The sequence below is a fragment of the Salvelinus alpinus genome, chromosome 36, assembly GCF_045679555.1.
Source record: "Salvelinus alpinus chromosome 36, SLU_Salpinus.1, whole genome shotgun sequence".
Lineage (NCBI taxonomy): Eukaryota > Metazoa > Chordata > Actinopteri > Salmoniformes > Salmonidae > Salvelinus > Salvelinus alpinus.
The window spans coordinates 10,919,678-10,945,687 of record NC_092121.1 but is presented as its reverse complement, the minus strand read 5'-3'; the positions used below and the strand labels follow the sequence as shown (position 1 = coordinate 10,945,687).

The following is a 26,010-nucleotide window of genomic DNA, read 5'->3' as shown; positions in this document are numbered from 1 at the left end:
AAATCAAGTCAAGGTAAAGTTATAGCAACTGTTTGTGATCTAATCAAACTCATCCAGACATAATAGCCTAATTCTTCTGTACTCTGATTCTAAATCTGTTCTAATCATGCATGAGGCCTAAATGCATGTTCTGTTAGATTAAACTGTAAAGTGCAAACTCATGACCTCATCTAGGTTGCCTTGGGCTAAATACAGATAACTTAGCCTAGCTCTTATAGAACTGTGCCATACATTCAGATGCCATGCATTTGTATATTCTTATTTTGTCCTACCCTTGAAAGTCCTGTAATTTCCCCAGCCTAATCAGTGTTCACATCACACTCACTATCTGATTTTATTTTTTTGGCAATTTAGGATGTTGCACAACACATTCAGCCACCGGTGTCAGAACATATTTGTGTGTTTTTTCCAGCATTCTTGTCAATGTAGCTAGTTAAGGAGGAAAATTATGCCTTTACAGCCTGAATGGAGGATGCTTCGTGTACAGTACCAGCCAGTCCACGAGGGACATGAGTGTATTACGGGGAATGCACATCAAGCCTAGAAGATAGCCTCTGCACTACATTTACAGATTACTTAACAGTCAAGGGCAGGCAGAGGTCAGTAATCCAGAAAGGTGGGGCAAAGGTACAGGACGGCAGGCAGAATGGTCAACACCAGGAAAACTAGGAAAGTGGAACAATCGAGAGACCGGAGCAGAGGGGAAAACCACTGGTAGGCTTGACGAAACTAAAACAAACTGGAAACAGAGAACACAGGGATAAATACACAGGGGATCATGGGGAAGATGGGTGACACCTGGAGGGGGGTGGAGACAATCACAAAGACAGGTGAAACACCTACAGAAGAGTCCCCTCAGCCAGCTGGTTCTGTTCACAAACAGACCCCACAGGAAGAGCAACACAATTCAACCCAAACAAATGATGAGAAAGCAAAAAGATAATTGCTTGACACACTGGAAAGAATCAACCCAATTTTTTTTGCAAATTGGAATGCGATCTGTCCCTAAACATAGAGTACACAGTGGCAGAATATCTTATCACGGTGACTGACACAAAATTAAGAAAAACCTTGACTATGTACGTTACAGACTCAGTGAGCATAGCCTTGCTACTGAGAGAGGCTGCCATAGTCAGACTTGGATCTTGAGAGAAGACAGACTGTGTGCCCACAAAAATAATGGTGGAAACTGAGCTGCACTTCCTAACCTCCTGCCAAATGTATGACCACATTAGATACATATTTCACACAGAACCACAAAGATTTTGAAAACAAATCAAACATTGATAAACTCCCATATCTGTTAGGCGAAATACAGCAGTGTGCAATCAAAGCAGCGAGATTTGTGGCCGTTGCCATGTGAAAAGGGCAACCTGTGGAGCACAAACAACACTGTAAATACTATTTCACTTGCTTTGGCAATGTAAACATGTTTCCCATGCCAATAAAGCCCATCTGAATTTAACTGATTTCTTTCCGAGTTTTGAACGCTGCATCTTTCTAGAGCTCCGACTTTCCGACCTGAAGCTCACCGTCGTCGTGCTTTGACCTCGTTTTTTTCGCCGAGTTCCCAGTTGTCGTGAAAGCACCACAAGAGGCGGATGTTGAGTAGATTCATGATAAACAGACTAGCTAACGGTTGCCATCATTTGACTTCCCTACGAACAGGCTTGGGATATAGCTATCGTCATCACCCAATTCCAATTGTGTGGAAGAGACAACACATCAGGTAAATCCCGTGTAGAGATAACTAGGAAACAATATTTGAGAGGCTATCAGCTAGCTAACGTAACTAGCTAACGTTAATCTCCGTTTAGTTTTAAACTGATGTTACTCAATGTGAGCTAGCTAACGTTACATGACTGTTCTTTTGAAATGTTCCATTTTCACTGATGACAATAATATCTAACTAGATACCTAACTAGCTACAGTAGCAACTATACTAACTAGGCAGACCGTTGTATAACGTTAGCTAGCTGATGTAAACGTCCAGTCAAATCAAGGCTTCTCTCACGTCAACAAGTCCTAAATGCAGTAACGACGAGCTAGCAATTGATGTTTGATATAAACTGTGTCGATGTCTAGATAGATAGCTAGCTACAAAACGTAAAGAGAGTTTGGTGGGTTGAGCGGATCATCTATGTAAATAACGTTACTATATCAAGAGGATTCAGGAAAAGGATGGATGAAGCTTTCTAGAAAGTTGCCTAACTAGAGAGAACTATGCTGGTTTTGTTGTATGTCACCCCCCGATTCAGTTCCATATGACAAAATAGTGTAGTTTAGCTTTTTTTTTTAAGGTAAATTATTGAAAATGATGATGGCTCATTCATATTCTACTTAAACATAAATTGGCAATGGCAGTTTTTTTGTAACATCACCATCATTGGTCCTCAATTACTTTGATGGAATTCAGTGTTATGTTATAACAAATGAAGGCCTGTTTTAACTGTTTGTGATCAAATCAAACTCATCCAGACATAATGAAGTGCATGACTGAAGCGTCTCTGGATGTCCCTTAAACCTAAGTGTTCTGTACTCTGATTCTGAATTTCTGATGCTGTTCTAATGTACGACGCTTAAATGCTTACTTTCCAAACAGCGCAAGTGCAAATTCCTGGCCTCATCTAGGTTGCCTTGGGTACAATACGGGTATTAACTTAGCCTAGCTCTTAAAGAATTGTGGCGTACATTCAGATGCCATGCATTTGTACATTTTTATTTCTATCCTACCCTGGACATTCCTGTAATTTCCCCAGCTTAATCAGTCTTCACATCACACTCACTAACTGGTTGGATAGTTCTCCTCTGCCGTATCACTGCCTTAGATTACCAAGTCATTTGACAGGCTTATTTTTATTGCACTGTCTGGCATTCTGACTGTTTGTTTTGGAGCAGGCGGGCCAGCCTCTAAATCATTTTATGTTCACATTAGAGACGCCCTGACATGCATAGTGATCTCTCACAGGCCTGGTCAGCTGACCTGGGAAAGTGAAGCCTAGTAGGCTGAAGTATGGATGGCAGGACTGGACAGCTGGTGGCATAGCAGTGTCCTGCTCCCAAGGCTAGGCTGTGTTTGTTTTCAGACACGTGTAGTAGTCAGGTGAGGTTTACGTTGTTGTAGAGTCTGTTAGGGAAAGTGTTAGGCTAATCTGTAGCCAAGTTAATTGCGCTGCATTGCTGAGATGACATATGAGTCTGTAATACCAACATGTTTCAAGCAGACCACCATAGTCCCTGTGCCCAAGAACACTAAAGTAACCTGCCTAAATGACTACCGACCTGTAGCACTCCCGTCTGTAGCCATGAAATGCTTTGAAAGGCTGGTCATGGCTCACATCAACACCATTATCCAAGAAGCCCTAGACCCACTCCAATTTGCATACCGCCCCAACAGATCCACAGATGATGCAATCTCTATTGCACATCACACTGCCCTTTCACACCTGAACAAAAGGAACACCTATGTGAGAATGCTATTCCTCAGCTCATCACTAAGCTAAGGACCCTGGGACTAAACACTTCCCTCTGCAACTGGATCCTGGACTTCCTGATGGGCCGCCCCCAGGTGGTAAGGGTAGGTAACAACACATCCGCCACGCTGATCCTCAACATGGGGGCCCCTCAGTGGTGCGTGCTCAGTCCCCTCCTGTACTCCCTGTTCACTCATGACTGCACGGCCAGGCACTACTCCAACACCATCATTTAAGTTTGCTGATGACACAACAGGGGTAGGCATGATCACCGACAACGATAAGACAGCCTATAGGGAGGAGGTCAGAGACCTGGCTGTGTGGTGCAAGGACAACAACCTCTTCCTCAACATGATCAAGACAAAGGAGATGATTGTGGACTACAGGAAAAGGAGGACCGAGCACGCACCCATTCTCATCGATGGGGCTGTAGTGGAGCAGATTGAGATCTTCAAGTTCCTTGGGGTCCACATCACCAACAAACTAACACGGTCCAAGCACACCAAGACAGTCAGTCGTGAAGAGGGCAAAACCTATTCCCCCTCAGGAGAATGAAAAGATTTGGCATGGGTCCTCAGATCCTCAAGAGGTTTTACAGATGCACCATCGAGAGCATCCTGACGGGTTGCATCACTGCCTGGTATGGCAACTGCTTGACCTCCAACCGCAAGGCACTACAGAGGGTAGTGCGTACGGCCCAGTACATCACCAGGGCCAAACTTCCTGCCATCCAGGACCTCTATACCAGGAGGTGTCAGAGGAAGGCGATAAAAATGGTCAAATACTCCAGCCACCCTAGTCCTAGACTGTTCTCTCTTCTACCGCATGGCAAGCGGTACCGGAGCGCCATGTCTAGGTCCAAGAGGCTTCTAAATAGCTTCTACCCCCAAGCCATAAAACTCCTGAACAGCTAATCAAATGGCTACCCAGACTATTTGCATTGCCTCCACACATTGACTCTGTACCGGTACCCCCTGTATATAGCCCCGCTATTGTTATTTACTGCGTCTCTTTAATTATTTAATTATTTGTTATTCTATCTTTTTGTTGTTGTGTATTTTCTTTAAACTGCATTGTTGGTTAAGGGCTTGTAAGTAAGCATTTCATGGTAAGGTACCTGTTGTATTCGGTGCATGTGACAAATATAATTTGATATCTAGTTCTACACTGTTCCAATATTGTCAGCTTCTCCTGTGTCATTTGGCCAGTCAATCTTCTTTATGCTAAATTTCTCATTGACACAGGCTAAGTTGGTTACACAAGACAGCTTTGCTGCTCCATTTGTGTGGCAATGTGCTTGTTTTATTTAAAGGCTACTGAGATTGTCTTGGGTAAGCGCTTGTGTTGTCAGGTGAATGAATTGAAGTCATATAAATGCCATGATGCAGTCGACTGTGATTAATAGGCATGCATGTGTTAGTATCTTGGAGACTAAATGTTATTGCACCAATGTTTGAGAGAAGCAAGTTGTCTATAATTAACCTAGCACTTGTTAATGGCTGCATACTGTTAGTGTTTTTCATTTGGCTGAGAAAGTAGAAATTGCAATTTCCAAATAGGACCACATGCAATAAACTTTTGTCATCTTTTTTCTCTCTCCCTTTTTCTTATAGGCTGTTGGACCTGACAGAAGAACAGGCTCTATAGGTGGAAACTCAGACTGCCAACTCATTGCTAAACTCCCTAATGTTTGCTGTCGTGAGTGTGTAAGGATAATTAACATTACTAATGTTTATCATCTAACACACATTTAGGTAAAGGGTGGATTGAAAGCAATTGCCATTGTTTTTGTCTTAAATCCCTGCAAATGTAATATTCTAGAGGCCTCAGAGGCAGTAGCCTAGCCTTAGCCTAAACCCAGCGTTATCCAGCAATACTGTTGAATGTTGTCTGCATCCATCATATTTATCATACCAATTCACTTGATTGAAAAGATCTAGGGTCTACCAAGACGAGTCAATACTGAGACAAAATGTCATAAGTAAATTTATTTGAATGCATCAGTAGCTGAAGTGCGAGACAGCTGCTGTATCATGTTGCAGTGTGTGGGTATTGAACTGACTCAGTGAACTGATAAGCCTGTGTGCGTGTTCTTTTCACAGAGTGGCTGAGTGAGTCCAAGGCCAGTGGTGAGTGGAGCTTCTACCCCAGGCCCCCCCCATCCAAAGGTCCAGCCAGCATGTCCAGCGACCCCCCTCCTCCCTACCCCGGAGGTCCCAGCGCCCCTCGTATCGAGGAGAAGAATGGACAGCCAGCCATTCCGGGTACAATTATTCTATAACTGTCTCTTATTGTGTATGATGTGGAGGGAAACATTTAGTTTGGGACAAGACTACAAAAAGAGACACATTTTAAGAGACTATTTTACAAATGGACAGAAGTCCAGGGTAGGAACCACGCACAGGCAAACCTGTGAACTTCAAAATACCATCTGGTTTCTTTGACTGGGCTGCTGATTTAGTATTTGCACTGTAGCTGACTAGCTGTAGGGAAACTGGTGTGAATTTGCATAATTGCCTCCCATATCAGCTCTTGTGTGGCTGGTTAGAGAAAGGCCTAGAGAAACATCACCAGGGAAACCTTGAAAGTGGGCCCTGTCTGTGAACAAATCTTTCTTTGTCTGGGCTCCCCCTCCATCCCAGGTTTCCTTACAACAAAATACTTTTTCGACCAGCCAAAGGAATGTGATCAACAAAGTGTATTTGTTACAAACTACGTAACAAATCCTTGAGAATTGTAAAGCTATGAAAAAGAACTAGTGCGGATATTCTGGCCTGAGTAACAGATGATGATGCATGTTCTCAATAATGGGCCAATGCCTTACTTGATTTAAGCCAAACATAAGTCATGTTTCTTCAATCAATCATTGCTGTGAAAGCTCACTAATAAATCCTACTTGTTTGTCTGTTTTCTCTCCCAGGCTCGGTGGTCCCTGTAACGACGGGTCCTCCTCAGGGGCCCTCCCTGCCTCCAGACTATGGCCCTCCACCCTACGAGGCCACGCTACAGCCAGGCTTCTTGCCGCCACACGTCCCAGGAGATGGGGCCATGCCCATACCACATGGTAGGCATACACTGGTCTACAGAGGGAATGAAATAAGATGGGTGACTCTAAATGCATACCCATGTCGTTTGGCATAGCACCTATATACAGTACATACCTCCTTGTGTTTTTATCCTACAGGTGGCTTCTACCCTCCGCCGGGTCACTTTGGCCCGGGGCACTATGGCCCGGGGCACTTTGGCCCGGGGCACTATGGCCCGGGGCCCATTCAATTTGGGCCTGTGACAGGTCAGACGGCTCACACGGTGCTGGCACCCCCTGGGACAGCTACCACAGTGACCGTGCTACAGGGGGAGATATTCCAGACAGCACCCGTACAGACTGTGTGTCACCACTGCCAGCAGCCCATCATCACCCGCATCAACCACAGCGTGGGCCTCATGAATGCTGTCTTCTGCCTCTTCTGCTTCTTTGTTGGGTAAGAGGAAGAATTGGTGTACTACATTGTATATAGGTTATGTAAGGGATAACCAACAAGTGGCTATGCGTTCTATGGAAAATAATAAACAACGTTGGAAGGTGTGTTCCACGACATGTTAGTTACATTATTTTTTCCAGAGAACGCATAAAGCCCAGAGTTGATTATCTCTTTCACACCATAGCTATAATTGAACACATTTGCTGCTAGAAATGTGTTCATTTGCAGGTAGAAATGTGTTCAACATCCACTGAAGTAGCTAACAAGTTTCCTAGGTACAGTGCCTTCAGAAAGTATTCATACCCCTTGACTTATTCAATATTTTGTTGTTACAGCCTGAATTAAAAATGTATTAAATGTGTTATTTTTTATTCTCACCCATCTACACATAATACCCTATAATGACAAAGTGAAAACATGTTTTTAGAAATGTTAGCAAATTTGTTAACTTCTCTGCGCTACGGGATCATTTTCCTAAACAACCGCTGAATTGCAGGGCGCAAAATATTACTATTTTGAAAATGAATCGCTTACCTTTGATAATCTTCGGATGTTTGCACTCACGAGACTCCCAGTTACACAAATGTTCTTTTTGTTCGATAAATATTACTTTTATAACAAAAAAAACGCCATTTTGGTTGCGCGTTATGTTCAGAAAACCAAAGCCTCGTTCCGTTCGACGAAAATTCCAAAAAGTATCCGTAATGTTCGTAGAAACATGTCAAATGTTTTTTATAATCAATCCTCAGGTTGTTTTTAACAAACATAATCGATAATATTTCAACCGGACCGTAACCTATTCAATAAGAGAGAAAAAGAAAATGGGGAGCTACCCCTCTCGCGCACAGGAAGTAATCAGAGGACACCTGACTATTTTAAAAATCTCGCTCGTTTTTCAAAATAAAAGCCTGAAACTATGTCTAAAGCCTGGTCACAGCCTGAGGAAGCCATTGGATAAGTAATCTGGTTGATACCCCTTTAAATGGAAGAAACACGGGCCAGGAAACACAGATAAAAAAAGAAAGAAAATCACGTCCGGGTTAGATTTTCTCAGGTTTTCACCTGCAGAATCAGTTTTGTTATACTCACAGACAATATTTTGACAGTTTTGGAAACTTTGGAGTGTTTTCTATTCTAATCTGTCAATTATATGCATATTCTACGATCTGGACCTGAGAAATAATAGTCCGTTTACCTTGGGAACGTTATTTAAAATAAAATAAAAAATCTGACCCCTATCGTCAAGAGGTTAAATGAAATACAGAAATATTTAATTTACATGAGTAATCACACCACTGAGTCAATACCTTGTAGAAGCAGCGATTACAGTCTTTCTGGGTAAGTCTCGAAGAGCTTTCCACACCTGGATTGTGCAACATTTGCCCATTTTTATTATTTTCTAAATTCTTCAAACTCTGTCAAATTGGTTGTTGAGCTTTGCGAGACCACCATTTTTGTCTCCCACTGTCTGGTGGAAAGCAGACTGAACCAGGATTTCCTCTAGGATTTTCCCTGTGCTTAGCTCCATTCTGTTTCATTTTTATCCTGAAACTCCCCAGTCCTTAATGACTACAAGAATACCCATAACATGATGGAGCCACCACTATGCTCAAAAATATCAGGTCAGTATTGTGGAGTAACTACAATGTTGTTGCTCCATCCTCACCATTAAACTCTAACTGTTTTAATGTCACCCATTCGCTTCATGGTGAAATCCCTGAGCGGTTTCCTTCCTCTCCGGCAATTGAGTTAGGAAGGACGCCTATATCTTTATAGTGACTGGGTGTGTTGATACACCATCCAAAGTGTAATTAATAACTTCACCATGCTCAAAGGAATATTTAATGTCTGTTTTTTTTTTTTACCTGTCTACTAATAGGTGCCCTTCTTTGAGAGGCATTGGAAAACCTCCCTGGTCTTTGTGGTTGAACCTGTGTTTGAAATTCACTGCTCGACTGAGGGACCATACAATGTATGTGTGGGCAGTGGCGATTTCAGCATGCAATCTTTTTTTTGGGGGGGGGGGGGGGTTGCAAGCCAGCGAAGCCACAACACTAAACAATAAATTAATTGCACTATAAAGGTGACAAATGGTGTCCACAAACCGTTAGGGCCTACATAAAGCTGTCCTAACATCAGAATCCCAAAAGCAGTCCCAACACCTTACCTGTGCTACAGCTGGCTATCAGTGGAGCCTTGTCTGGCAGCAAAACAGTTCATTCAGCCCCATTTACTGCCTTTTAAAAAACATAGCTGATATGGCTGACTTGCTTAAACAAATGTGGTTTCTACTGACAATTGAGATGTACAAACTGTGGCATAAGGGGACAATAAGCGGATAAGAGGCAATCCGTAATTTCGATTAAGACAATCAGTGCGCTAGGACAGACGTAGTCAATATAACTATTTGTTCAGCACCTTTGAAATGTACTGCGGCAGAATTCAGAACATGGGCCGTTCTTACAGTGATCTCTCTGTACACCAAGTCAGAACTGTAGGATAAATAAAGGGCACATAAGCAGACAATGAAAGGTCTTACAATATTCAATGATTACATTTCTCTAAAACAGGTTATAGTCCACATGTGCACCACAAAGTCAGGGCAGTAGGTGAAATAGGGTGAGGCACATGGGCTACTACACAAGCTTACTACACAACATACACTTAGTATTACTTTCTTAGCTACTGTATACATATCTCCCTGGCATATTACATAATTTATGCAGCAGCATACAACACATTTGTGGACTCACCTTGTTATGCTGTGCTCACTTGAACAGGAAGGTGGCGCAGCGGTCCTTTGTGGGCAAATTTTGTCATCAAAGTCTGGCATTCTCTGGATTTATGTTGCTTCAGTGATTACGTCAGTGATCTTCAGGTCGTAGCTCGAGAAAGAGGCCCGAGTTCCTGACTTACAATTCTGAGTTGGATGACTGTTTAAAACTTAATTCCACAGCCGGGGCTCGTTTTTCCCCCCAGAGTTCCTAGTTGTCTTGAACTCACTGAAGTCAGATTTCCCAGGTCCAAGTTAAGTTGTTTTGAGCGTGGCAGAAATCATGTTGGATTGGGCCTCGCGACCGGGAGGTCCATGGGGCGACGCACAATTGGCCAGCGTCGTCCGGGTTAGGGAGGGTTTGGCCGGTAGGGATATCCTTGTCTCATCGCGCACTAGTGACTCCTGTGGTGGGCCGGGCGCAGTGCACGCTGACCAGGTCGCTAGGTGTATGGTGTTTCCTCCGACACATTGGTGCGGCTGGCTTCCGGGTCGGATGCGAGTGTTAAATTGCATTGCCCAATTTACAGTAAAAAAAATACCATGAGTGCACAACAACAAAAGGCTTTTATCACAGCAACAATGTATTTCCTTTCAAATGGTACCAATTATATGCATATCCTTGCTACAGGCAATTAGATTTGGGTATGTCATTTTAGGTGAAAATTGGAGAGAAAAAAACGATCTGTTCATTAAATCTCAATTGAATCCAATTTAAGTTCAGGCTGTAACACAACAAAATCTGGAAAAGTCACGGGGTGTGAATACTTTCTGAAGACACTGTGGTGAGAGTAGTTGCCTCGGTAACCAAACAGACTTGCTAGTATAGCTAACCAAACCATCAGTCCTGCTTGCTGTTATGAAAATCGAATGCAACAATGCCAATGTTTTCAATTAAACTTTTGCTTTCAAAAGCAGCTCACGCATAGAACATATAAGAATGAAGTAGCCATTGAATTCTACCATGCGTCATAAGGAAATAATGCACGCTCTAGAATGACCTTCAAGCCAATCAGAAACGAGTATTCAACAATGCCATGGTATAAACACAGAATAGTATACTACGGCAGGAAATATTTGATTTCAGGCCAAACACCACAGAATGAAATGAAGGCGAGCAGCGGGTTGTTAGCTATAATAAGACTATTGATTTTGGTCTGTATTCTCTGGTGGTTTGTTTCGTCATTTATTTTCTCTCTCCTCTACCACAGGTGTGATCTGGGCTGCTGCTTGATTCCCTGTCTGATTGATGATCTCAAGGATGTGATACACACCTGCCCTTACTGCAAGGGCTACATCTACACATACAAGCGTATCTGCTAACCACCAACAGACAGACACGTGTGTATATATATATATATATACACAGTGGGGCAAAAAAGTATTTAGTCAGCCACCAATTGTGCAAGTTCTCCCACTTAAAAAGATGAGAGAGGCCTGTAATTTTCATCATAGGTACACTTCAACTATGACAGACAAAATGAGAAAAAAAATCCAGAAAATCACATTGTAGGATTTTTAATGAATTTATTTGCAAATTATGGTGCAAAATAAGTATTTGGTCAATAACAAAAGTTTATCTCAATACTTTGTTATATACCCTTTGTTGGCAATGACAGAGGTCAAACGTTTTCTGTAAGTCTTCACAAGGTTTTCACACACTGTTGCTGGTATTTTGGCCCATTCCTCCATGCAGATCTCCTCTAGAGCAGTGATGTTTTGGGGCTGTTGCTGGGCAACACTTACTTTCAACTCCCTCCAAAGATTTTCTATGGGGTTGAGATCTGGAGACTGGCTAGGCCACTCCAGGACCTTGAAATGCTTCTTACGAAGCCACTCCTTTGTTGCCCGGGCGGTGTGTTTGGGATCCTTGTCATGCTGAAAGACCCAGCCACGTTTCATCTTCAATGCCCTTGCTGATGGAAGGAGGTTTTCACTCAAAATCTCACGATACATGGCCCCATTCATTCTTTCCTTTACACGGATCAGTCGTCCTGGTCCCTTTGCAGAAAAACAGCCCCAAAGTATGATGTTTCCACCCCCATGCTTCACAGTAGGTATGGTGTTCTTTGGATGCAACTCAGCATTCTTTGTCCTCCAAACACGACGAGTTGAGTTTTTACCAAAAAGTTCTATTTTGGTTTCATCTGACCATATGACATTCTCCCAATCTTCTTCTGGATCATCCAAATGCTCTCTAGCAAACTTCAGACGGGCCTGGACATGTACTGGCTTAAGCAGGGGGACACGTCTGGCACTGCAGGATTTGAGTCCCTGGCGGCGTAGTGTGTTACTGATGGTAGGCTTTGTTACTTTGGTCCCAGCTCTCTGCAGGTCATTCACTAGGTCCCCCGTGTGGTTCTGGGATTTTTGCTCACCGTTCTTGTGATCATTTTGACCCCACGGGGTGAGATCTTGCGTGGAGCCCCAGATCGAGGGAGATTATCAGTGGTCTTATATGTCTTCCATTTCCTAATAATTGCTCCCACAGTTGATTTCTTCAAACCAAGCTGCTTACCTATTGCAGATTCAGTCTTCCCAGCCTGGTGCAGGTCTACAATTTTGTTTCTGGTGTCCTTTGACAGCTCTTTGGTCTTGGCCATAGTGGAGTTTGGAGTGTGACTGTTTGAGGTTGTGGACAGGTGTCTTTTATACTGATAACAAGTTCAAACAGGTGCCATTAATACAGGTAACGAGTGGAGGACAGAGGAGCCTCTTAAAGAAGAAGTTACAGGTCTGTGATAGCTAGAAATCTTGCTTGTTTGTAGGTGACCAAATACTTATTTTCCACCATAATTTGCAAATAAATTCATTAAAAATCCTACAATGTGATTTTCTGGATTTCTTTTTCTCATTTTGTCTGTCATAGTTGAAGTGTACCTATGATGAAAATTACAGGCCTCATCTTTTTAAGTGGGAGAACTTGCACAATTGGTGGCTGACTAAATACTTTTTTGCCCCACTGTATCTTATGCACACATTAACTCACAGCTCCTCATGGTTGTAGTTGCAGCCTATGTTCTTTCGCCAACATTTGCTCAGTGTGTCGTGCTTAATTTAGCCCTCCTAACTTTACCCTCACTTTCTAAAGCACTTGTTCACACTCACTATACTTACTGTATATCAAAGGAGGCTGGTGGGAGGAGCTGTAAGAGGACAGGCTCATTGTAATGGCTGGAATGGAATCCATGGAACGGAGTCCAACACGTTGTCCATGTGTTCGACTTGTTTGGTACTATTCCATTGATTCCATTCCAGCCATTACAATGAGCTTGTCCTCCTATAACTCCTCCCACCAGCCACCTCTGATATATATATTGTCTAGACTCACTTACACTTATGTACAGGCATTTAGATAAGTGCTAGATAGACACGTCACACAGGACTGAACCTGATCTAAAAACAGAAACCTATAACAATTGAGAAAAGATGAGTTGTAGACACGGTACATCTTGCATACTTTATAAAAAGGTCTTTGGTTACGGGAAGGCTTTGAATTTGACATTTATGGAGCAAACTTGAGGGGTAGAGAAAGGTCACACTTTGGGAAAGCTGTAAATATTTGTCACTTTAATCAAAATCGTCAGCAATCAGCAATTGCAGGGTCAGTATGTTGTTGTTTTTGTAATTATTTAATGTATTTTAACATGTTAATATTGAGGACAATGAAGGTTACGTCCATGTCTGAAACCTACTTTATGTTTATGTTCTATCACCTTGTTTGTCCTACAACCTCAATGTATATCCAGTTCAAATGTTACAAGGAAATAACCATGTATCAGATTTGTCAGGACAAACTCGAGTCGGTAAGACTGAGTTTAATTTATTTAGTTTTTCTCACTTAAGTGAGAGAAGTACGTGTTACTGTCTTTTTTAATTCTCTCTGTGCTTTAGATAGTCACCTGATGTCCAGTGATTTTTGCTAGAGCTGTTACACAATAATGCCAGTCATGTCCATATTAATGTATTCAATTTTGATAATGAAGAAAATGTGTGCTTGTATAATGTTATTGCGACTGCACAAGTTCCCATGTGAAATTTCATACATTCATAAAACCATAATTGCCATGACTTTAATGTACCGTTTTTATTTATTTAAGCGGTTTGGACTGTCATTCAGTTAGATACTTTATAGCCTTGCTTGCCAAGCTTCATTATCATTAAGACCCAACCGGTAAGGAGACTAGCTAGTTTTTGTAAGACTTTTGTCAACAACTTGGACTATATGTCATATTAAGGATAATTTACATGTGGCTTGGTGTCAAATGAAATGTCTGAGTGAACCTGATCTTTACTCATAATCCTGTACTTTCCACAAACACATCACCTGTCACTGATGCACTGCTACACTGAGCTTCAACATCCATGCAGTCACCGAGCACCATAACCAAGCACATGTCAGAGGCTGAGATTTTCTAGTTGATCTATCAGTCCACCCTGAAAAAACAGGTTTCCTTGTATTTTTCCGTATAGGAAGGGAACAGAGCGAAGCCGACCTGGCTGGCATAGTCCAATCCGCTCTGCTGGAGGGGCACATTAGAATGATGAAGCGCTCTGCATGATATTACTGTAATTTTGTGCACTCGTCCTCTCTCAGGCCATATGTCCAGTCTGTGTCACGAGGCCAATGTGTGTCAACCTGTGCTGCTGGCCCACACACTACTCTGTCCTGCCCAATCCAAAACAGATTATCCTTTCACTGGTCATGTCTGTCAGCTGATGTTCAGAGGGAATAATTCAAGTAGAGTGCATCCAGGGTTTTTCCCTCGTCAGTGTTTTACTACCTTTTTTGATGTGTTACATAACTTATTTAATGATAAACAGAATGTCCTTCACATTCAACCTCATCTCAAATAATTTTTTCCATATTTAGCATTTCTGTGCATAAACCTGCTACATTATCTGTTCAAGCAAAGTTAAGGTCTCAAAGCCACAATCTGCTCTTTCTCTTTAGTGTTCCTTGTCTAGGTTTGATCACTATTGCTCTGATGCATGTTAGTGTGAGATGCCATAGAGATACAGGTGTACAAAAGCAAGTTCGTCACCAAGTCTTGGCTGAAATAATGTAATCTCGAATGCAGATTCAAGTGATGTTATCACCTGCTTCATATTAACGTATTCGATCTAGTCCAAGTACACCAATATATGGTATGCAAGATCTTTTGTCTGCTTCATTTGAGTCTCATCTCCTCTCAATACTACCAATAACCAGCATGCTTATATACAGTAAACACTGACGGCAGGTGGAGTATGTCTGCATGTACATGCATTCTTATGGATATGTTTCACAGGCTGGTCTCTTAACTTTGTACGCTCTTGAATCTTCTACATGCAGTGAGAAGTGGCTTGAAGCTGTGTAAGAACATGTAGTAAAAGCACAGTTTAGGGATTGTATTTAACTTTAAGCACAATGATGGTCTTTGTTGTTGGTAGATAGTTTGGTCTGTTGCCCCCTCAAAAAAATAAAGAATTGTATAATAAACATGCACATCTAAATGATGAGTTGGCTCATTACTGTTGCATACAGTGCAGTTATTTTAACAAAACAAACCAGTATTTGTGATTTTATGTTATTAGTAATTCATCAGATAGTCATACTCTTTCGATCCAAAAACAAAGTAATTTTTATAGTATGTAAAACAAATCTAGGAGAAATAAAATGACCAATGGATTCTGGCCATTTGGCAACTACTCAAACACAAATGATGTATCTTCAGCTATAAATTGGAAGTGCAATTGACTTCTGAATGTAATCGGAAACACAAAGAGAAGTTAACTGATCACAATGCTAAATAAAGCAAGGACATACTCGTGTATAAAGCATATTTAGTAGAAGTGTATATTACATCAACTCTTGCTACTTTTCCCCCAACACGCTCAGCGCCAATGGTGTGGTCCAGTCTATTTGTGCTATTAGCAAACGCCTGTTTATTCACTGTTATGTCAAAGCTGTCTGGCATGACAACAGAAGATTTAGCTACAGCACATACACTATAAAACCAGGTTAGCTGACTCAACTAGTGTTCTCAGGTAGAGATCCAATTGAACACCTGTTTAGTCTCTCCAGCGATGTCCACACTCATAATTGCAGCATTTGTAGAACGTTGTCATCGGTTCATCTGCAGATCTTGTCTGAATCTGCATGAAGAATGCTCGGGGGTGTTCACACTTGGGACATTTTTCTAAAGAACACAAATATGAGGGTTAGAGTAAATACATACCTGGCTATAAGTAACAGTGAATATTGGCCATTATGACCACTTGTCCTCTATAGGTCTGGTGGTGGACACAGGAGGCTGGGCAAATCTAATCCAGCTATGCCATCTGCCAGCCTTTGGGCTACAATCCAGCCAGTGTTCTATCATTTTAGACGTGGATGACCAGTGACCACATAATGATTGAAATGTTAGCTAAATGATGCAGGTGATTTGGTAATTTACCTGGCGTGGAATCCACATTTTCCCAGGCTGCAGCTCCACCAAGCACATCATCAACCTCTTTCAGTTTGGGATACTTCCTGTTGTTTACCTATGGGAAAGATGGACATGTTAATGTATCAATACGTTTTAAAATGACACATTGTAAGAGAGAACACATGACAGACATCCGTTACTTGGCAATAAGTCTAGGAATTAAGTAAAAGTTAGTTTTACCTTCCTAGTAATGTTATGCACGTACGGACATGTGTTGCAGGCGAATCGATAGCACTTCTGTCCTTCCTCTACAATCAACACATTCCCACATGTTGGACAAAACAGAAGCATGTTCTTTTGACTAAATTGGCCAGAATCTCACAATGTAGCTAAGTTTATACATCTATTTCAATCATTTAGCTAAATGATACACATCCTGACAACGTTGTTGACCTCCACAATCATGCGAAACGTTGTTACATCTAAAAAGGTTCGGTAAGAAACAACATTTGCTCTTTATGGTTCTTTCTTAAAATAAATATAATTTATACTTAGAGTTAACTATATTGTATTATATTAGAAAAAGAGCCCTAGAAATGGAACAATGATGATAGAAATAGCAGTATCCCAAATCGGTACTACTCAGAACCTCCACTCGGGCTAGTTTGACTCCGGTATGTTGTAGGTGACGTACATGCTGGTCGCGAAATGTTTTAGCATGGATTGCAGAGATTCAGACTTAACCAAATATACTTTATTTGTATGCTACAGTTTATATATGTTTTAGTAATCGCGTAATATATATTTTACTGTACACGTTGATCAATAGAGTATGAGGTGTGAAAATCTGTTAGTTTATCTAGCTAGCTAATCTTACATGAAATAGCTAGCTAGCTAACAAACTGATCAGCAACTTTAGCTACAAACTCCTATTCACAGTGTAAATGATGGGGGAGGAGACCCAGTCCCTTCACCTGGACGAGGGACTGTCTGTAAAGGAAGAGGAGTTGGGACAGGCAGAGGGAAAGATGAACCAAGTGGAGGATGAACAACCAGAGGAGGTTGAAGAGGAAGATGAGGAGGACGAAGAAACATTGCCACACTCTGAATTCTTGGACATCTTTGAAGAAGGACTGGCTCGCCTTGTACAGGACCCTCTACTCTGTGACCTTCCCATTCAGGTTGGTGACCTAATCCATACTGGTGAAATGTATCTATTTGATGATGTAAAGTCCTCCAGCCTAACCAATGTCTCACTACTGCCTGCACTTTCCTGCAGGTGACTCTGGAAGAGGTGAATTCCCAGGTTGCCCTGGAGTATGGCCAAGCCATGACTGTCCGTGTTTGCAAAGCGGATGGCGAAGTAATGCGTGAGTTTCTGACTAATGTTTCTTACTAGAATACCATATTTTTGTTCATTTGAGCAGGTCAAATGAATGATACTAATGTGTGTGTGTGTGTGTAAGTGAAATCCCAATGTGTGTTGATCAGCCATAGTGGTGGTGCAGAATGCTATGGTGCTGGATTTGAAGAATGCCATCCAGAGGTTCATGGAGCTGAAACAGCAACGGGAGGGTGGGGTGAAGCATGTCAGCTGGTAACACACACACACACACACACACACACACACACACACACACACACACACACACACACACACACACACACACACACACACACACACACACACACACTAACCTTGTGGGGACACACAATTCAGTCCCATTCAAAATCCTATTTTCCCTAAACCTAACCGTAACACTTACCCTATTCTTAAAATTAACCCGAAAACCTTAACCCTAAACCTAGCTCCTAACCCTTACCCTAAAACAAACCCTAGCTCCTAACACTAATTCTACCCTCAACCCTTAACTCCCTAGAAATAGCATTTTGCCTTCTTGTCCCCACAACTATAGTTATATATATATACACACACACACACACACACACACACACACACACACACACACACACACACACACACACACACACACACACACACACACACACAGTTTTGCTTTTTGTGTGCAGGAGATACGTATGGAGAACCTTTCATCTCATATTTCAAGGAGAGAAGCTTGATGATGACAAAATAAAACTAAAGGAGTAAGTTTCAATCAAACACCATTGTGATTATGGAGTATATTGCGTAATGGTTTTGTTAACTGAAAACAACATTTCTTGTATTGTTTTCTTGTCAGTTATGGGATCAGAAACAGAGATGAGGTGACATTCATGAAGAGACTGAGGAAGAAGTGAAACGGAGGTACAGTAGTCTTCTGAACTGTGATCTCACCCGAAAGATGTTCACAGGCAAAGTGGTACCATTATAATGATGATTGTAACTAATACAATTGTATGGCCGTGTGAACGAGAGAAGCTATTGGAAAATACCACTGTCTTATGTGCCTGTGGCATTTTCCATTATAATAAGATAATACTAATTTTGAAAGGACTCAACATTTGTATTTCTTGCACTCCCAATGAGAGTATAACACTGGCAACCCTTTTAAATATATATTTTATGTTTGAAATATTATTGATAATACATTGAGTTGAACAATGAATAACGCTGCTCTATGTGCTTCTAACTTCAGATCTCACTACCGTGTGGAGTCCTGCCTACTCTGTGAGTTGCCTGCACAGTCCCCGTTGCTTCAGACCTCTATGTTTCAACCTGGAGATGTACAGCAACTATATTCATACCCTGACATGATTCAGTTGATGTCTAAAAGGTTTTTCAATTGACATCTCAAACTTTTTTACATGTTTTAGATATGATTGTGTGGAATGTTTTGTACGGGCTCAATTTTTTATTGTTTGGACATATTCTCTTGTCATTTTGTACAGTAAAATTGTGCCACTTCAAATATGAATAAAGGCTACAATGCAACCAAACACCCCTGAAATATCACCTAATTACAGTGAAAATGTATTAGAATTTTATCTGGCGTTAAATCATTTAACCAGACCTGGGTGTGCCGCCTGGTCTAACAGTGAGAGTACAACCACAATATGTAAATATCTCCTGTAGGTAGTCCTTGTTGAAAACAAGCAAAATATTTCCCTATTTCCTGGAGTACATAGAGGAGCATCACATTTCCCACAGCACAATCTGGGAGCAACCAGTGAAACCAGGTAAAAATCTATATTGTCTCATTACAGTAATCATTAAATTTGCAGCAGCTAAGATGGATAAGAGAAAATGTGAAATATATTTCTTATCTTTGAAATCTTGTTTTTTAGTAATGTTGGGTCACATCAATCTATTTGACTTGTACAAACAGAACGTGATCTCCTTACATTAGTTTGTCTCGGTATGAAGTATTTGTAGATGTGCAAGGTTGATGCTTACATTGATACATAAAGTTAGTGCTGTGTCTTCTTTTGGCTTATCATCCAAGTGTTGTATAACAGGAATAGATCGAATTGATCTGAATGTATCTAACTTCATGACCCAATCATCTGAAGAAATGGAATTGTTGGCCTAACACTATATAGTTCAAGGCTCTGGGCGACTGGCATGCATTTCAGACCGGACTACTTGATTGGTAGCATTGACTGGTGGTGTTTGAAATGTTCCACCTTTGTGATGTCTGATGCTGGTGGTTCTTTTCAGCTCCCAGGATGTCTGGCTCTTCTGAGCACAGGGAGCTGGATAGGATCTCCGTGGAGATGAACCAACTGTCATTCAGGAGGCAGCAACTGATCGACCGCAGGAACATGCTGACCATCCTGCAGGAGTTCAGGAACCGCTCCAACCGCAATAGCACAGGTAAAGAGGAAATTCACTGTCGAGAAACGCTATTACTGAGTAAATGCACATGGCAGGCATGGATGTGATGTGGCCTCTAGTTATGACCCAGCAGGGCTGATGTGTTCTATCACTGACTCCCTCTGAGACATGTATTACCTCTCTTTGTCCAGCAGATGGCTCCAAGGAGCAGACTGAGATTCAATTTCTTGATAAGGAACTGCAGGAGCTGTCTGAGAAGAAGAGAGAGCTGCAGAAAAGGCAAGATAACATTCTCCATTCCAAGGACCAAAGAAAAGGTGTGGCTACTCTACCTCTGTTATGGTGATACTGTCCTCACACAGCACTCTCTTTAATACTCACATTCTGATCATGATTGTCTCCCTTTAATGTCCTTTGCAGAGTGCATCATCAGTCAGGGGGGCGTGTCTGTTCTCCCTGACCTCTCTGTTGTCTTTGTTGAAGCTCCACCCTCTATACCAGGTGAGTCACTTGGACTGAGAGTCAAATGAGGTGTGAACTTGTTCATTTGTGGGTTATTTCAAGCAGTACCCCCATTTTGCTACAATTATTTTCCTGGCCTGCTTAGATCAGAGTCTAGTCCTATAGATGCGTGATGTCATATGGTCACAACTACACTCCCTCCATAGCTCCGGAGGTGATCATGGACATCCAGAAACTTCCTCCCTGGTCATCTCAGACCCAGTGCCCACAGTGTCGACAGTTCATCACCACAGAGATTGTCACTTCAGTAGGCAATGTGGCCTGTCTGGTCTGTGTCACAATGTCTGTACTTGGGTGAGTTGACCTGCACTGTCTTACTGCTGTGTTACTACCAATTGTCTGCCATCTTTGAATGGACAGGAGGTCGACAATGAGGTGTTTTCAACTCTATGCTTCATCTAGAGTTGGAGGGAGTAGGATATTTCGGTTAACAAAGAATAGGAACACCTCTTAGGTTTCTTAAGTAGAGGTGCCAACAGGTGCTTTTTGGAGACTGCATTCCAGATATTTGTTTCCTGCAGTACTATGCAAATTTCAGTTTGTAACAAAAGCCAGTGCCTTTGGGCTAGTGTCATATCTGATAATCACATCACCTGATGGAATGCAAAGTTTGACTATCTTTTCTGGTCTATTCTCATTCAGCTGTGTGGCTGGCTGCTGCCTTATCCCTTTCTGCATTGATAACTTCAAAGATGTCACGCATAGATGTCCTAAGTGTCGATGTTCAATAATCACCATAAAAAAGCTCTGAGGTAAGGGCCCACATGTACACAGAGACTAATAAACAGGTCTCAGACTGGGCTTGGACATCTCCTCTTGTGATGAGGCATCTACCATGAATCTGAGGTGACCCATTTTGGGTTCAGTAGACACCCAGTCCCATCATGCAGGTACAGGACAGCAGTGGATGAGGAGGAAATGGACAATGAATGTTGACTGGAGCCAAGCCATAGTGAAACATGTTCTGCTGAGTGAGAAGTGATCCTAAATTCCCAACAACTGTACTGTGGTCAGTGTCACTCCCACCACTCCGATGATGATGTAAAAAGCCTGTGTGAATTGTAAAACAGAGGAAAATAGTGTTTCAAGGTCTGTGAACTCTAAAGCTGCATGTGACTTATCCAAGCCTAGTGGTGGCTGTGTTTGGAACTCCTTGGTAAACAAAGTCACATGATATGGTTGTTTTATTTACTAACCACAACTGAATGATTTTCACACACAATGTACATGACCATTTTTATTGACACAAAAAGGCTATATATACACATTATGGGTATACTGTAGTACGCATACTGTATACACCAAACAGTCTTAATACAAAAGAGCTTAGATGTGCTACATTTGTATAAAATGTACGAAAAGAGCTCATGTGCTACGTTTGTAAAAAATAAAATATATACACAATGTGCAAAATGTATGGCATACTATGTATCAATACACTATTGCAAGGGAAGGGGCTATACTAGTATAGTACAAATAAAATGACTTCTGATTCCAGCTCATTCTCCCTTTCTTTAGTTTGGACACATGATCAATAGGGCACTGATGCTCAGACAAAAACAAAGTTGTGCACAAAGACCTATCAGGAGCAGGCAATGTCTTTGTTTAGCTACCCATTTATCCACTCACAGTGTAAACTGCTTTGTTTTTCTAACAGAAATGTGTGACATTGAGGCTCTTAAAGGCCCAGTGCATTCAAAAACATTTAGATTGTCCTGTGTTATATACACTGAGTGTACAAAACATTAGGAACAGCTTTCTAACATTGAGTTGCACCCCCCCTTTTCCCCCCAAAACAGCCTCAATTTGTCGGCGCATGGACTACAAGGTGTTGAAGCGTTCCACAGGGATGCTGGCCCATGTTTACTGCAATGCTTGCTTCTCACAGTTGTGTCAAGTTGGCTGGATGTTCTTTGGATGGTGGACCATTCTTGATACACACGGGAAACTGTTGAGCATGAAAAACCCAGCAGCTTTCCAATTATTGACACACTCAAACCGGTGTGCCTGGCACCTACTACCATACCTTGTTCAAAGGCACTTAAATCTTTTGTCTTGCCCATTCACCCTCTGAATGGCACACATACACAATCCATGTCTCAATTGTCTCAAGGATTTAAAAAAATCCTTCTTTAACCTGTCTCCTCCCCTTCATCTACACTGATTGAAGTGGATTTAACAGGAGACATAAATAAGAGATCATAGTTTTCACCTGGATTCACCTGGAAAGAGGTGTTTTGTACACTCAGTGTGTTTCAGCACTATGAGGTTGGAATAATACTGTGAAATTGTGAAAGTTATGATAATGCCATTTTAGTCTTTAGAGCTGTTTAAAAAGGCCACCTGAAAATTCAGCCTGTTTACGTGGGATGGAGTTTTGGTTTGCCAGGCGGTAAATTAGTCAATAGACCAATAAGAAAGAGTTCCAAACCTTTTCAGTTTTCCCCTCCCCACTCAGACCACTCCCAGACAGTCATAGTACAATTATTGCTGAGAAATGGCTCTTTGCTAAGGAGCTGTTTTAGTTTATTTTTGATCATTTTAAGTGAAAACAATCACAGTAAGGTACTTAATTGTTACTCAGAAATGATTTGATATTGAGATAGAAAATGGCTGCATTTGACCTTTAAGTAATTTTCTTTGGTAGGGGACAGACAGGCAGGCTATAATTGATCAAAACTGTTAAAATGACATATTTCTTTAGCACTGTCTGCAATGTATTTCCAAGGAATGCTTACGCTGTCGTTGGTGCGTCAAACTTTATCATGCTGAATAGTGTTTTAAAGCTTCTTCCATTTTTTGGGGGGGCTCTACTAAATTGCTGAAAGGTTTCTGTGTTTCTAAAGGAAGTTATCCGTTGCGTAGCTCAGACTGCTTGAACAAGAAGACTGACAACTTTTGTAAAGTCAACCCGTCTGTAAACTCCTCTGCCTTAACCCATTTCAACCGTCGGTTTCAACACTTCAAATGCTTTCACATTTTATCTTTGGCCAGTATATGTCACTGTAATGACATTTTTAACTACATGTGTACGATTGCAATAATCATGTAGGATTTTGACCTGAAAAAATACTTCAACTGGGAGTGAGTAGTGAAAACCAAGGCTATTACATCAGTGTGGAGATCATTGTAATACCCATCTGTTGGTAGTAATGGTACATATGGATCACACACTGCTGTGTTTTGAAATGTGTTTTGAAAGGTTGCCTCTTGATGTGAGTGACTGGAATCCCGACCCTACATAATCTGCTGGACTTAAGGCTTCATGAATAGAGACACATTAGGCCTACTACAACAAAATTATACAATAATGATGCTTACATTTGAACCTGCAGGACTATAGCCACAAATATTGCTAAGCTGATCACAAAAGCACAAGACAGCCTTGAACCACCTCTGCTGATTCACTGTGACTCCCTGGCTTGTCAAACTGAATGATGTCAACTTGTCTGTTCTCGATATGTCAGCCAACTAAGGTCAGACGGTATATTGAAGAGAGCCATTGAAATGCTGAGGGGAATTTACTGGCTATATTTCTGCCAGTTCCTAGAGTCAAAACAAGCAAAAGCGATATGCAACACAGATGTGAAGTGCACACACAGACACCAGCTCTACACACCAGCTCTAGCGCATGTGCACTGCATGTCACACATAAACAAGCAAGATTCAGCTGATCTGTACATTGGGATAAATCCACTCCAGACTTGACAATAGGGTTGAGAGAGAACATTTTCAAAGGCTCTTTTGTCGATAATATAAAGGGCATAGGCATGGGCCTGGCAAGCTACAGGAGTGCTGTGGGGTGCTCTGCCACCTATTGTGACCCCATGGACACTAAGGGAAAGCACGTTGCAGTTTGGTAAACAAACTCACATTGGCCCTACTCTCCCCCACATAAGAATAGAGTAAGAACAACAGCCGCTAAAAATGTGAGGCCTCTCAACTTCTAATTCGGATGAATTCAAGAGTTCTCAGGCCGACAGCTCTCGTATTGTCAACCAATGATACTAAATGTGGGTTTCATGCACTCATTTAAAAAAAGAAATCTTACATGATATAAGGCTGCTTACTGTTAACACTTTACTTTAAGTAGTCTCCTGCTTCATTTGAGTGACAACACAATCAGTCATCACTCTGTGTACTCTTTGCAAAGTCTTTAGTTGAATTAAGTGAAAGCAACACCTTGAAAATAGCAAGATATTTGGCAAATGGTCTTATAAGGCATAATGCAATATGTGCAGTCTTTTAGCATCTGTGTCCAATTCCCTCCTGTGATGGGAATCGCATGGGGGCACTGATTAAAGCAAAGGCAGTAATTTCAAAGCCATAATGCTAAGCTAATACCACATTCCAATAGGTCATATACATACATACACACACAGGACTGTAATACAGCTGCCTTAGTGATGTATGCAGCAGAGCAGACAGACTAGTGCTACTGTAGACATAGGCTTATAATATATACAATCTCTCTGCGCTGTCTGTCAAATTGATCACGAACGTCAGTCAGTAGCCATGCCACTGGCGCAGTCAGAACCAGGCGTGAAATTCTCTAACACCTGGGTCAACATCTGTTTCCACTAGCGAGTTCTCATCCTGAGCCTATCTACTGTAACTCCATTTCAGGAGAGGCCACCCTTCCTCAGACCAGGTCCTCTTCTGAAAGAGACCACAGGGGGAGATCAACCTGTTCATACCATTGATCTATACCACAGCCCAGCGGGTGCGGGCCTTCCTTAGAATGAGTGGCTGTTATGAGGGACGATACCTCAGAGGGAAACAGCTATACTGTATTTCCAGTGAGGAAGGAGGGTCCGTGCCTCTAGCACTCTGAGCTGCTCAGAGCAGTGAGATCCACCACCAGTACTGCTTTAGCCCTGCACAGAACTGCCCACAGGGACACAAGGCCAGCAGCACTGGACTCTCCTCCCCCACCTCCACTGGAGAAGGAGTGTGCTCTCCGTCTCACTTATGTGTGTGTCTCTCCCTGACAGCCCTCTGTCTGAATAGGCCTGTTTGGGGGGGGGTCACATTGACACCCCTTAGTCCCAATGTGGCTGCAGGTCATGGGAATCCAGGAAGTCAGAGGAGAAGACCCCAAGCGGGGGAAGGCCCAGTGGGTTGAGCCCCCCCGTCGGCCCGGGCATGGTCAGGTCCAGCCACTCCATGTTGTCCAGGTTGGTGTGGTCCAGGTGGTAGCTGGAGGGGGGTGCACTGACATTGTTGAACCCGGTGGTGTCCGTGTCCATGGGGGAGTGGGGGGAGTGCTCCAGCAGCTGACTGTGCAGCTCTTCCATCAACCTCAGTGTCTGGGGCTCAGTCTCCCCCTTCAGCGTGCCTTCCAGGAAGGCCTCCAGCTGGTTGTCTATGGCCAGGGCTGTCAGGCTGGGTGGGGCCGGGGGGTTAAGGGTGGGGGCGGGTGGGCGGGCCACCAGGATCTGGGGCGGGGGGCGGGATAGCACCGTGTTGAAGGGCAGGGTGGTTACGCTGGCGGTCACAGGAAGTAGCTTGTCTGGAAAGGAAGGGTCCTGTCTGATGAATGGGGAGATCTCTGTAGAAGAAAAGAACATGGGAGATGATGGATTCATGGCCAGGGAGGGACTCAGCTGTC

The 26,010-nt window shown here is 42.3% G+C and overlaps 5 protein-coding genes across 13 annotated transcripts in view; 3 read left to right on the top strand and 2 right to left on the bottom strand.

The window, feature by feature from the left end:
• Positions 1 to 1,575: 1,575 nt before the first annotated feature.
• LOC139565544 (cell death-inducing p53-target protein 1-like) lies at positions 1,576 to 13,799 on the top strand. Of its 3 annotated transcripts, XM_071385995.1 has the most exons (7): positions 1,576 to 1,729; positions 5,087 to 5,179; positions 5,576 to 5,737; positions 6,394 to 6,537; positions 6,658 to 6,711; positions 6,742 to 6,955; positions 10,940 to 13,799. In XM_071385995.1, the coding sequence occupies exons 3-7, from the start codon at positions 5,653 to 5,655 to the stop codon at positions 11,049 to 11,051; spliced, it is 609 nt and encodes a 202-aa protein (XP_071242096.1). In that variant the 5' UTR covers positions 1,576 to 1,729; positions 5,087 to 5,179; positions 5,576 to 5,652; the 3' UTR covers positions 11,052 to 13,799. The 3 variants fall into 3 exon arrangements, with proteins under 3 accessions (XP_071242096.1, XP_071242095.1, XP_071242094.1); XM_071385994.1 differs by having other exon boundaries at positions 5,087 to 5,171; positions 6,658 to 6,955; XM_071385993.1 differs by having other exon boundaries at positions 6,658 to 6,955.
• A 1,740-nt stretch (positions 13,800 to 15,539) lies between these two features.
• Positions 15,540 to 16,509, bottom strand: LOC139565549 (DNA-directed RNA polymerase III subunit RPC10). The gene is made up of 3 exons (XM_071386004.1): positions 16,382 to 16,509; positions 16,169 to 16,256; positions 15,540 to 15,910 (listed from the first exon to the last, which is right to left on the bottom strand). The coding sequence occupies exons 1-3, from the start codon at positions 16,490 to 16,492 to the stop codon at positions 15,783 to 15,785; spliced, it is 327 nt and encodes a 108-aa protein (XP_071242105.1). The 5' UTR covers positions 16,493 to 16,509; the 3' UTR covers positions 15,540 to 15,782.
• LOC139565546 (U11/U12 small nuclear ribonucleoprotein 25 kDa protein-like) lies at positions 16,397 to 19,039 on the top strand. Of its 3 annotated transcripts, none has more exons than XM_071386002.1 (7): positions 16,397 to 16,631; positions 17,081 to 17,322; positions 17,421 to 17,511; positions 17,633 to 17,738; positions 18,173 to 18,247; positions 18,343 to 18,407; positions 18,739 to 19,039. In XM_071386002.1, exons 2-6 carry the CDS (start codon positions 17,086 to 17,088, stop codon positions 18,398 to 18,400), a joined length of 567 nt encoding a protein of 188 aa, XP_071242103.1. In that variant the 5' UTR covers positions 16,397 to 16,631; positions 17,081 to 17,085; the 3' UTR covers positions 18,401 to 18,407; positions 18,739 to 19,039. The 3 variants fall into 3 exon arrangements, with proteins under 3 accessions (XP_071242103.1, XP_071242102.1, XP_071242101.1); XM_071386001.1 differs by having other exon boundaries at positions 16,526 to 16,636; XM_071386000.1 differs by lacking the exon at positions 16,397 to 16,631 and adding an exon at positions 16,653 to 16,815.
• A 126-nt stretch (positions 19,040 to 19,165) lies between these two features.
• LOC139565545 (uncharacterized) lies at positions 19,166 to 21,812 on the top strand. Of its 4 annotated transcripts, none has more exons than XM_071385999.1 (6): positions 19,166 to 19,279; positions 19,761 to 19,916; positions 20,072 to 20,194; positions 20,298 to 20,378; positions 20,546 to 20,693; positions 21,042 to 21,812. In XM_071385999.1, exons 2-6 carry the CDS (start codon positions 19,769 to 19,771, stop codon positions 21,148 to 21,150), a joined length of 609 nt encoding a protein of 202 aa, XP_071242100.1. In that variant the 5' UTR covers positions 19,166 to 19,279; positions 19,761 to 19,768; the 3' UTR covers positions 21,151 to 21,812. The 4 variants fall into 4 exon arrangements, with proteins under 4 accessions (XP_071242100.1, XP_071242098.1, XP_071242099.1 ...); XM_071385997.1 differs by having other exon boundaries at positions 20,069 to 20,194; XM_071385998.1 differs by having other exon boundaries at positions 19,166 to 19,916.
• The window catches only part of LOC139565541 (myocardin-related transcription factor B-like), a 44,126-nt gene continuing 39,739 nt past the window's right edge, over positions 21,624 to 26,010 (bottom strand). For both annotated transcript variants that reach the window (XM_071385989.1, XM_071385990.1), the window contains one exon: positions 21,624 to 25,950. In XM_071385989.1, the coding sequence (XP_071242090.1) occupies positions 25,442 to 25,950 (509 nt within the window). In that variant the 3' untranslated portion in view covers positions 21,624 to 25,441. The remainder of the gene's footprint in view (positions 25,951 to 26,010) is intronic.

What these genes read in the sequence shown, in the direction of transcription:
- LOC139565544 (XM_071385994.1), top strand. Translation starts at nt 5,653, where the DNA reads ATGTCCAGCGACCCCCCTCCTCCCTACCCCGGAGGTCCCAGCGCCCCT. An exon ending in GGCCATGCCCATACCACATG is followed by an intron (nt 6,538 to 6,657) that starts GTAGGCATACAC and finishes TTTATCCTACAG; the next exon opens with GTGGCTTCTACCCTCCGCCG. An exon ending in CTCTTCTGCTTCTTTGTTGG is followed by an intron (nt 6,956 to 10,939) that starts GTAAGAGGAAGA and finishes CCTCTACCACAG; the next exon opens with GTGTGATCTGGGCTGCTGCT.
- LOC139565549 (XM_071386004.1), bottom strand. Translation starts at nt 16,492, where the DNA reads ATGCTTCTGTTTTGTCCAACATGTGGGAATGTGTTGATTGTAGAGGAA. An exon ending in TGCATAACATTACTAGGAAG is followed by an intron (nt 16,257 to 16,381) that starts GTAAAACTAACT and finishes TCTTTCCCATAG; the next exon opens with GTAAACAACAGGAAGTATCC. An exon ending in AAATGTGGATTCCACGCCAG is followed by an intron (nt 15,911 to 16,168) that starts GTAAATTACCAA and finishes TGTGTTCTTTAG; the next exon opens with AAAAATGTCCCAAGTGTGAA.
- LOC139565546 (XM_071386002.1), top strand. Translation starts at nt 17,086, where the DNA reads ATGATGGGGGAGGAGACCCAGTCCCTTCACCTGGACGAGGGACTGTCT. An exon ending in TCTGTGACCTTCCCATTCAG is followed by an intron (nt 17,323 to 17,420) that starts GTTGGTGACCTA and finishes ACTTTCCTGCAG; the next exon opens with GTGACTCTGGAAGAGGTGAA. An exon ending in GACAAAATAAAACTAAAGGA is followed by an intron (nt 18,248 to 18,342) that starts GTAAGTTTCAAT and finishes TTTTCTTGTCAG; the next exon opens with TTATGGGATCAGAAACAGAG.
- LOC139565545 (XM_071385997.1), top strand. Translation starts at nt 19,769, where the DNA reads ATGTCTGGCTCTTCTGAGCACAGGGAGCTGGATAGGATCTCCGTGGAG. An exon ending in AGCTCCACCCTCTATACCAG is followed by an intron (nt 20,379 to 20,545) that starts GTGAGTCACTTG and finishes CTCCCTCCATAG; the next exon opens with CTCCGGAGGTGATCATGGAC. An exon ending in GTCACAATGTCTGTACTTGG is followed by an intron (nt 20,694 to 21,041) that starts GTGAGTTGACCT and finishes ATTCTCATTCAG; the next exon opens with CTGTGTGGCTGGCTGCTGCC.